This window comes from Ciona intestinalis, unplaced genomic scaffold (genome assembly GCF_000224145.3).
Source record: "Ciona intestinalis unplaced genomic scaffold, KH HT001181.1, whole genome shotgun sequence".
Classification (NCBI taxonomy): Eukaryota; Metazoa; Chordata; class Ascidiacea; order Phlebobranchia; family Cionidae; genus Ciona; species Ciona intestinalis.
In genome coordinates, this window is record NW_004191502.1 from 10,154 (window position 1) to 21,170 (window position 11,017).

The following is an 11,017-nucleotide window of genomic DNA, read 5'->3' on the forward strand; positions in this document are numbered from 1 at the left end:
AGTGTTACATGCAGCTCCCAACTGCTTAAGTACTAGCAGATAAGGTGTTCGCGTTTTCCGATTTCATAAAGACCCGGAACGCACAAAAGGTAGCTTACTAATTCAAGCAGAGGACCAAAAATAGTAACTCAGTATTGTTTTCCTCAATGTCACTTCGATATTAGGCAAATTTTACAAAGATACCTTAAGTTTCGTTGCCGGGTATACGTGTTGAGTTTGTGAACCAAAAAGTAAAATCACGGCAATTTACATGCAAAACTGCAGCTAGATACACCAGTTTATGGTAATGTTATGCGTTTTTGTTTGTATTTTTATATTTCAAACACGTTCTTTTATGTTTTTGGTTAGTAAACTCGATATTTTCTGTTTTTTTACACTTGAATCGATTGAGTGTTCAATAAAAGTTGATTACTTTTGTGAGGTTTATTATTGTGATAAGATAAAACATTAGTAGAAAGCCATTTTTACGCGCAGAAGTGCTTGGTTAGACCAAGTTAGTATAGACCAAGTTAGGAAACAATCCGTATTTCTATGGCTCTGGGTTGGAGCAATTGTTGTTAGGTGTCTTGCCCAAAGACACATACGCCCACAATGGTAGCAACGGCGGCGAGCCTTGGGTCATTATAGCTTTTATGATTCAACAAGCATTCACAATGAACATCTCATTATTTTGCCCATTTGAGCCATTGAAAAAATGTTGTATTCGTTTACTCCGAATTTTTTTTAACTGCCCTTGCCGCGCACTTGTTTTCGAATATTATTAAACGGGAAAGAGTAAAAAGAGATTTAAAAAATGCTTATGTCCTACCCCTACCCTATCATATAAGAAAGTTTTTAATTATTTAAATTTTCGAATAAAAGAAACACAAACATTTTAAACAGCAAGCGATGGCTAGTTTTAACATTTTAAATCTTGCTCTCTTATTGTCATTCTGACATATCGAACAGTTGTTAATTTACAACACGGCCATTGGCTGAAGTGGTTTAAGTGGTTTTCAAACATAATTGCGTTCGTTATATTTTGTTGTGTAAGCTGTGGCAATGTAGGTACATAATTTTATCTTAACACTGAAAATGTTTTATAATAAAGTGTAGAATGTCTCACGCGAACGTGGTGTAATAGAATGGCAAATAGTCACCTCAGTTACAAGAAAAAAGTTTCGTTCTATTTTTTGTTTTTAATATATTTGTTTTTCTGGATGAGATGTGCCATTCAGCGGGAAAACACTTCAACCATAAGTCGAGAAGTTCATCCCAAGCGCAATGCTGGTGTCGAATATTTAACAGTTTATGCTGTTATGTTTGTTTCTTCCATAAACATCTCTCTTGTCGCGAAATCTATGTCCGAACTACTGCACATTCCTCAATCGAATTTCATCATCGATGAACAAGTTACGTCGTATGGTTTGCCGGCATTCTTCAACCACCTAACAAAAATTAAAAAAAACGTACGTAGACTATTTTGTCGAGAAAAATATCAACTTTTTAATCATATTCCACAAGAATTCGAAGTGTTTGCAAGAATCCCCCACCAACCTAACAACGCTTGCCACCAAACACCCATCAACAGCAGTTGCTTTGCTTTGACTTGGAAGGTGGCTGGTTACGACACAGATTTCCGGTTTGAATATGAAAGAAACATGGATCTGATACATTGTTACAAGAAGCTGATATACAGCGGTGAAATAGAAAAGAAAGTGAAAGGATGTATGACGTCATGGAATCTGATAGGAGTCTTACCTAAAACATGGAGTAGCAAGTCCGACGTTGGAGTTAGCGACAGTAAAAGTTTTATTTTTACATCGCGGCGACGACGAAAGAGATCTTTTCCGTCCTCAATAATTCATAGCGTAGTCCGCCATAAAGTAAAGCATTTGAGCGTCGCACCTGAACTTTACATGCCCAATACAAGGTTAATTAACCAAGTTCAAGTGTCAACAACCACCACCCGCCCAGCACTTATATCAACATACAGTAAGTACGTGACTTTTATATTTAATAATAGAAAATATCGGTTTACCTAAAAGTGTGGTTTTATTTTATAGGTGACCCACCAGAGTTCTCAACAACCCAAGAGATAGACCGCAAGGGCGAAGGTAGAGGGTCTAGTACACAGAAATAAAAAAATAGTAGAACGCGCAACTGCCCAAAACCGTGATACATTCTTTTTCTCTATTCATGGCCGCCAACTCTGTCCCCATTATAAAAGATAAGCGCATAGTAGTTTTAGGTTTTAGCTGTTTATTTTAAAAACTACACAAACTATTCAAGTTTGTTAAGACAGTTTAGTTGTTTGGTAGGTTAATGCTTACAGTTTACCACTTGTTTAGAAAATTTAAATATTTAATAAATAAATTAACAACCTTTAAAAATACAGTTGATTAGAAATATATGTATATAGTACAATGGGAGAAAGTGGGACTCTTAAGCACATATTGCCAAATATTTTCAAAATCAAAATAGATGACGGTTTTTGGGTAATACCACGAATTAGTACTATCATTCCTTTATTAATTGACAACAATTTAATTAAATATAATAAAACACACGAGGAGTTTTTTAACGATCCGCACAACAAGTGAAATTTTACAAATTCGAAAACACACAGGATAAGATGGGACAGTTTAAAATCATTGTTAATTTTGATTATTAAGTGTATTTATAAATAGGAATATACGTAAATAACACAAATAATACTGTACGCTTTGAAAATTAAGTCTAAACATTCTTTTTCTTGCCCTACTGCTATAGTTTTTACCTATACATTATATTATTGCATAACAATTGGTATTGTTTGAACGGCAATGGGTATTGTTCGAAGTTCAATGGATAAATATTGTATCCTACAAATGTATATGAACTTGTAATAACAGAAAACTGATAATAACTATTGATAAAGTTTTTATTTTTGCTACAAATTGGGTATTACTACTCTGTTTTTGGCACAAGCTACTTCTTGTAAATTATCACCGAGTGCAAATGACCAAATTTCGAATATATTTTCAAAATATCATCTTTCTATTACATCAATATCTTAAAGTTGAAAACCCCCTGAGGTATAAATTACTAAATTAAAAGCAAATCTTTCAAAGTTTGACAATGAAAACATACGAAACTACTATGGGGGGAAGATGGGACTCTAAATTGAAATATATTTACATTAGCAGTATTCTGCAACTTGTAGTTAACCTACCGAGTTTTTCAGGCTGTGCTAGTGTTTTTGCCATGTAAACTTCACATATATAACGTTAAACCGACATGTTTTGTTGTTTTTATCTCAAATTAAAGTCATATTGACCCCTGCCTATTTTCTTCATGCTTATATCTCAGGTTTTTTTTTTAAACTAAAACTAGTTTTATGAGACAAAATCAAACTGTACGAAATATTCAAGGTTGTTTTACGAAGCTAGAAATCTAGTTTAATCGTTCGCACACGCAATCTAAAAGATTCATTGGCTCTACTATGATTTGGCGAGCATTAAAAAATAGCACCTTATTATTTCGCATTTTTTACCTGTTCAAAGTATACTGTTTCTTTTTTACATATCTTTTTTAATATTTAAAAACAGTAATCAGCTTTGACGGGCGTTTTATAAAGTCGCGATAATACTGTCAAATAATTCGTAACCTTATTTTTCTGATTATCATTAAATGGGGGTCCGAAAAAACAAAATTAAAAAAAGTCTCGTCTGACAAAGTGTCCCATCTTCCCCCACCCTACTATATTAGAAAATACTTGTTTTACCCAAAGTTAGTATAGATCAAGTTAGGAAACGGATTGTAAAACAACGAGTTTTGTTATCCATTGTCTCCGCGTCTACGACGTCATAGTCGCCGCCATTACGGAGCCCACGGCATAGCATTTTATCATTGCTGGGTGCTGTTTTTCGTTTAAATATCGCAATTTTTTAAAAACCAAGCACTTCTGCGCGTAAAAATGGCTTTCTACTAATGTTATATCTTATCACAATAATAAACCTCACAAAAATAATCAACTTTTATTGAACACTCAATCGGTTAAAGAGTAAAAAAAAACAGAAAATATCAAGTTTACTAACCAAAAACATAAAAGAACATGTTTAAAATATAAAAACACAAACAAAAACGCATAACATTAAATGGGGGTATAATAAAAAAAAACGAAATTTATTGAAACATTGGTTGCATCAATTAAACGTAAAAAATTAAAAAATAAATTAAAAAAATTAAAAAAAATTGTCATTTACTACAATGGTTACTAGATCAACGCAAGTAGAGATTAGCAATAAATAGAAACTAATTAATGTATCAGGCAAGCTTCGATGTAAATTCATGTTGTTGATTGGGCATAATAATCCTGAAAAATAATGGTTATCTTTCTGTTTTTTTATGTCACCCAACATTACCTTAAATACGTAAACTAGAAGTTACAATTCACGGTTTATTGTTGTCTAACATCTTTGTTACCGGTTGCGTTAATACCTTTGAAATTGTTTGCCTTTACTGACATATAGTAGGTTGGGGGAAGATGGAACACCTTCGGCGCATAATATCCGAATATCCTGATCGTGTTTTAAACAGTTAACAACGGTCTATGGAAGTCTTGAGCATATAGTTTATAATTCTTTGAAAGTTCCTTGTTTACTACCACATTGGACGAAAAAATAGAGTTAAAATGTGTCCTAACTTCCCCCATCCTACTATATATAAATTATACATGCATAAGGTAATCGTTAGTTTGTCAATAATTTATATTATATTTAGGCAACATGTTCGAGTATGCGGCTATTTGGGGGAAAGCATTTACAATAAAGATTCCGGATTGGTGGAAACAGAGAATAACCAGCCCTCATGTAATCAGCATCAATGTAACGTGGCTTTATTATGACAAAACAAGATATTCTGTGATCGGTGTTCCATTGGGGAAAATTCGCAATGATTTAGTAAATGTGACATTGAAACAAGGAACAGAGGATTTTAACATGAGGTTGAACATTACAATCACTGACAATCGAGTTGGCGAACCAAGCTATTTTGTTACGTCACAGCTGACATTGCTGCCAAGATCACGTGATTGGGGCAGCGATGAAATAATCCCCTTAAAGTTTATGGAGAAAATCAGAGATTTCCTTCCACACGTTGACCTTTGGGATATCACAATACTTAACGTAAAATTTTCACCAAGGGTTAACGTCTCTGACGTAACAGTGACGTGGTTAATTGATAAATTTTCCCAGCAAGTCTTCTATGAAAATTATTTTACATCTTTGTTCCACAAGACAGGAAATCAAACTTTTGCTTTATCCCTGCTACCCCACTTCGTCTTGCAATCGATGTTATTTGAACGTATTGAAGAAATCACAACTACAGAACACGGATCAAATGCCGGTGTAGTTGTTCCTGTTTGTGTGGTTGTCCTTATAGTTTTCTTGTCGATTTCTTCAGTCATCCTTTTACATAAAAGGAAAAAAACAACCAAAAACTCAATGCTTGATACAACGTACAAAAAATGCAGGTATTGTTTCTGTTCAAGATATTTATAACACCCGCACTTTTAAGTTTAGTCTTAAAATGAGTCAAAGCAGCTTAAACAAAGTTTACCAATTTTAACTCTTAAAGTTCAAAGACATGCCGCAAAATTTCGGCGTAAGTGACGTTGAGTTATAGTCTTTTTACCTCAATGTATTGTCCGGTGACGTGGCAGAGTCGTTAGCACCCTGCCACCAATCATTTCCACGGGTTCGAGGCTAAACCGTTGTGTATGGTTGGAAAAATTTAAACAGCGATTACTTAAACACAGTGGTGGCCTATATGGACTAAATGGTCAGCCACACATCAAAAAAAATACCCAGCCACACATCAAAAAAAAATCAATTCTCCGCAAAGTTACATATACGTGGTAACTGGTAAATGAAACACAACACACGTGTTTTAACGATTAGTTGCCCCACCACGTTTAACCTTGCACAATTTTTTTCAGAAAACCAATCTGTTTACTTGGAGAAATACAGCTCGACAGATTCCGGCCTTCTAAACCAAGAATCATTGAACCGGATGATTATTGTGAACATCAATCACGTGATGACGTAAACAATCAAATTAAGTCACGATTCCGAAATTTTGAAAATGATGTCGAGGGAACACAAAGTGGTTCTTATTCTTGTTTTGCAATCGGTGATTATCCCGGACGGGGTTCCAGTATAAACAATAGTTCACACCAAAGTTAGTATAGACCAAGTTAGGAAACGGATTGTAAAACAACGAGTCGTATTATCCATTGTTTCGCGTCTATGACGTCATAGTCGCCACCATTACGGAGCCCACGGCATAGCATTTTATCATTGCTGGGTGCTGTTTTTCGTTTAAATATTGCGATTTTTTAAAAACCAAGCACTTCTGCGCGTAAAAATCGCTTTCTACTAATGTTATATCTTATCACAATAATAAACCTCACAAAAATAATCAACTTTGATTGAACACTCAATCGATTAAGGATTAAAAAACAGAAAATATCAAGTTTACTAACCAAAAACATAAAAGAACATGTTTAAAATATAAAAATACAAACAAAAACGCATAAAATTACCATAAACTGGTGTATCTAGCTGCAGTTTTGCATGTAAATTGCCGTGGATTTTACTTTTTGGTTCACAAACTCAACACGTATACCCGGCAACGAAACTTAAGGTATCTTTGTAAAATTTGCCTAATATCGAAGTGACATTGAGGAAAACAATACTGAGTTACTACTTTTGGTCCTCTGCTTGAATTAGTAAGCTACCTTTTGTGCGTTCCGGGTCTTTATGAAATCGGAAAACGCGAACACCTTATCTGCTAGTACTTAAGCAGTTTGGAGCTGCATGTCCACTCATGTTGGATTATAAATGTAGTAATGAATGGTTCTGTAGGTTTGTAGGTATGATCATATACTATTATGTAAACTAAGCTGATTGATGCTAGTCTTAATCGCTAACGTAAAGTACCCTGTTAAACCACACTTTACGCCGAAAACCAGTCAAAATATTAATTTACTCCACATTAATTCCTAGATTTTATATTGCATAACAAGATTTATATTAGAAATTATATTTTAAATGTTAAAACAACCGCTATACGTGTTTTCTAGCTTTGTATCGCTTACAAGAATTAAATGAACACATGCCGACCATGCATTTGTACAGGCGAATCACGCTCTGTGGGCTCCGTAATGGCGGACACGAGCGCCGTTTTCTAACTTGGTCTATACTAACTTTGGTTCACACTCGATGTGCTGTTGATTTAAAAAAAGGAAATAACCTTTATGTTTTCACAATGCTTTGGTAAATTTACAATCACATAATATGATACAGTATGGTGGGGGAACGTGGGACACAGATAAAATCGGACTTCTTATAGGCCCCCATTAAATGATAAACAAACAAGAATATTAACAGTTTTTTCACGATCCAACAAAAGCATAGGTATTGAACAAATAGAACACTTTTTCAATGGCTGAAAGAAGTATATTAATAAGATGCGCATTATAAATATTCGGTAAACCATATTAAAACTGCTGAAATTTTGTAATTTGGGATCTTAGATCAAGAGTACTTTTATAAAATGGGCTGAAATATTTTGTACACTTAAAAACTAGTTTCAATTTTTTAAAAAGCTAAAATATAAACATGAGTAAAATAGGCATGGGTTTAGGTGGCGTTTATAAGAAATAAAAATATATATAATAGTTTTAACGTTATATATATAACGTTACACAGCAAAAAAACTAACACAGCTGGTTAATTTCGTTAAGTGAACCACAAGTTGCAGAACACTTTTAATAAAAAAATAGAATGAGGGAAGATGGGACACTTTATCAGGCGAGACTTCTTTCAATTTTTTTTTACGGAACCCTAAATAAGTCAAAAAAGTAATATTACAGAATTGTTCAACAGTATTATCACGACTTTATAAAACATGAGGAAAATAGGCAGGGGTCAAAATAACTTAATAATATAGCCTAATAATAATAATAACTTTTATTTGTTTCTTCGATTACGGTAGCGAAGATTTAGAAATATTTTTAACGAAAAGACAGGGTATAGCGACAAAAACAACAGTTGTCAAAACACGCTTACAGTTAAAATCATATTTACATTTAGTTGAAGGAAAATAAGCGTTGTCGCTACACCTAACGGACAAACGAGCCATTTATTTTAATTACGTTAAACTTCTAATAGAAACAAAACAAAAGTGTGCGTAAAGACACGACCCGTGAAATGGGGGAGTCGACTTGAAAGAGGATTGACCCAAAGATTGGTCCCTGATGAAAAAACAAAACCTCCAAAAAGAAATTCCACCAATAGTACACTTTGAACAGGGGCACACTTGTAAATTGCAGAAGGTGTGCATTACTGTAATACACAAGAAACTAAATATAAGAATAAATACGAGAAAAAATTAATACGTAGAAAGAAAGATATGTACAAAAGAGGCAGCAATGTTAATATTAATAAAGTGTTTAAAATTAACTGTAAGATAACCTACAGGTATAGTCTTTTAGGTTAGAACACATTACGTAGTCCAGTATTACTGTGATTCGCACTCAGTCGAAGAAAATTACGATACAGTATATCCAGTATAGCTCTGTATATATCCATTTTGGTACTGAAACAACATTTGTGTCTAAACCAGTGATTGTGTCTAAACTAAACTAGCGCACATTAAGTTAGTAAACAAGATTGTTTTAGTTATCGTCGTTTGGTTTGCAGGTTCAATGATTATTTGTCAATGTATAGATATTTTATTTTCAACGTGACACACTTTCGCGTCTGAACTTACTTACTGATACAGTTCATTCAAATTATATTATATACATTCAACTACAGTTTACCATGGTCTACAAGTGCGTTGCCTATTTAAATTGGTCTTGTTATCAGTCCTGTCCAAAGAAACCTTCGTTCTTTTGACTCCTGGACGAACGGACTTTACGGCAAAGTTGGTTATATACGGCAGACTGACAGCTTGGTCCACACGGTGCAATTTACAAGAATGATTATGAAGCTCACTTGGTAAAGCATCTCTAGTAGGCCGTGGCGCCCTCTATAACAGGCCTGGACACCGTCGGCGCCTCTCTCGAAACTGGAGGTGGATGGTTTTGCAGCGCTTGTACGAATTGTAGACAGTTTTGATGAGTTATATGATGAATTATCGCATTAGATAGTGTTTGCTCGGAGTTTTAGCAGTTAGTACACTATAAATGTTTAATTTATTATTCAGTTTACAGTAGACAGTTGGTTATTTAAAGATGTGTTTATACTGTTAAAGTAACGAATGTTTACCGGTGTCAAATTTGACAATCGCACCCATGAGGATCTTTGATTTAGCAAAGTATATCGTCAGGAGCTATATTATATATGCTCTGCTGCTGCACTGTGTTTAAAAACTACAAAATTCAAAGAAATCTTAAAATGTACAGAGCTACAAATTCATTTTAAAACTGTAATGGTGTATATTGAAACTCTTCCGCTAATTTACACATTGGAATCATCCTGATCAAAATCTATGGGCCTCAAAATGTATTTCAACATTATGGCTAAAACAATTGGGGGGTGGTAAAGAAGCAGCAAGAAATAGTCATAACATAGGTTTCGTCTATTCTTGCATTGGCGTACAGATTGCATACCTCGCCGTCTCGCACCTCGCTCAACAGAAATCCGACTTGAGCAGAAAAGTAAGGACTCTATAACAAGTCCAGATTACAGCTCAGTGGACAAAATTTACACGAGAAGAACATTATACAGCAAGGCGAAGTTTCTCCGCATTGGCGCATTTTTATACAGGGCCCAGTTATAAAACAATCAAGGCGCAACGCCGCATACACATTACGCCACTGGACATATAGTAGGATGGGGGGGATGGGACACCTTTAGCACAGAATATCTAAGTATCCTAATTGTGTTTTAAACAGTTAACAATGGTCTATGGGAGTCGTTAAGATACGGCTTCATAATTCTTTGAATGTTCTTTGTTTACTACTAAATAGGACGAGAAAGTAGAATGAAAAGGTGTCCCATCTTCCCCCACCCTACTATATCACATTTCTTTGCCTTAATTCAAATATATTGCATATTTCACCCAAGAGTGTCAGGTCATTAGTATTTTCAATCTTGGAAGTCATTCTGGTCAGTGTTTTTGTACTGGGGAGCTTATGTTATGATCCTCAGTTTTTCATATGATGCTCTTGAAGGTGAAAAATAATCAAATGAGTGAATGACCTGACAAGTGCTCACCAGAATACACAAGCTTACTAACTCAATAAGCTGTTGTATTTGAATATCTGTATTAAGCACTCAGCGGAAACTTTGCATGTATGGCTTGCTGCAATAATAAACATGATAATAAACTGCCTATCCTATGCTATTCTTGGCCATCTGCTCAGCGAAAATGGAATTTATAATTATAAAGCTAAGATAAAAACATTCATAATGTAAATACTTTGAAACTTTGATGGCAAGTAAAAGTACCCTGGATGTCTGGATAGTGGTTATGTATCTTTCCTGGACTGGATAATGCCAAAATTACAAACGAAATTAAGCAGGAAAGGAATATTTTTTAAACCGAAACTTTGGGGACACGCAATATGTTGTTCCGTGGAATGGACTGCAGTCATCTTGACCTCTATTGGTTACATGTGGTAAACAGAAAATTGGTGTTTTATCACCTGCATCATACCCACTTGTACAGCCTGTCACACAACAAGCCATAGCCTACACATGATTTCTCACTATATCTTGCATACAAGCATTTTGTTATACAAAATGTATACATGTAACCTGTTCTAACTGACATTACCTTCACCAGCATATACAAACCACAAAATAGGTAGCATTTCTTTTTAACTTGACCCACCTTTTTTACTGTACAAATGTAAAAATATATTTTTTTTAAATTACAATGTAACCAAAAATAAACTTGTATTACAATTTCTAAATTTATGTGACTTGGTGCAACTAAACAGTTTAAGAAGGGAAATTCGAAAGTTATCTTAATTTTTGATTAG

General features: G+C 34.4%; 1 protein-coding gene across 1 annotated transcript; it reads left to right on the forward strand.

Moving 5' to 3' along the window:
* The first annotated feature begins 1,012 nt into the window (after positions 1-1,012).
* On the forward strand, positions 1,013-6,265 carry LOC108950944. Its single transcript, XM_018817223.2, has 4 exons — positions 1,013-1,974; positions 2,046-2,096; positions 4,744-5,494; positions 5,960-6,265. The coding sequence occupies exons 1-4, from the start codon at positions 1,125-1,127 to the stop codon at positions 6,204-6,206; spliced, it is 1,899 nt and encodes a 632-aa protein (XP_018672768.2). The 5' UTR covers positions 1,013-1,124; the 3' UTR covers positions 6,207-6,265.
* Positions 6,266-11,017: the final 4,752 nt, after the last annotated feature.

Coding starts and splice junctions, on each gene's coding strand:
- LOC108950944 (XM_018817223.2), top strand. CDS start 1,125: ATGGCAAATAGTCACCTCAGTTACAAGAAAAAAGTTTCGTTCTATTTT. Junction 1,975..2,045: donor AGCACTTATATCAACATACA/GTAAGTACGTGA, acceptor TTTATTTTATAG/GTGACCCACCAGAGTTCTCA. Junction 2,097..4,743: donor GATAGACCGCAAGGGCGAAG/GTAGAGGGTCTA, acceptor TATTATATTTAG/GCAACATGTTCGAGTATGCG.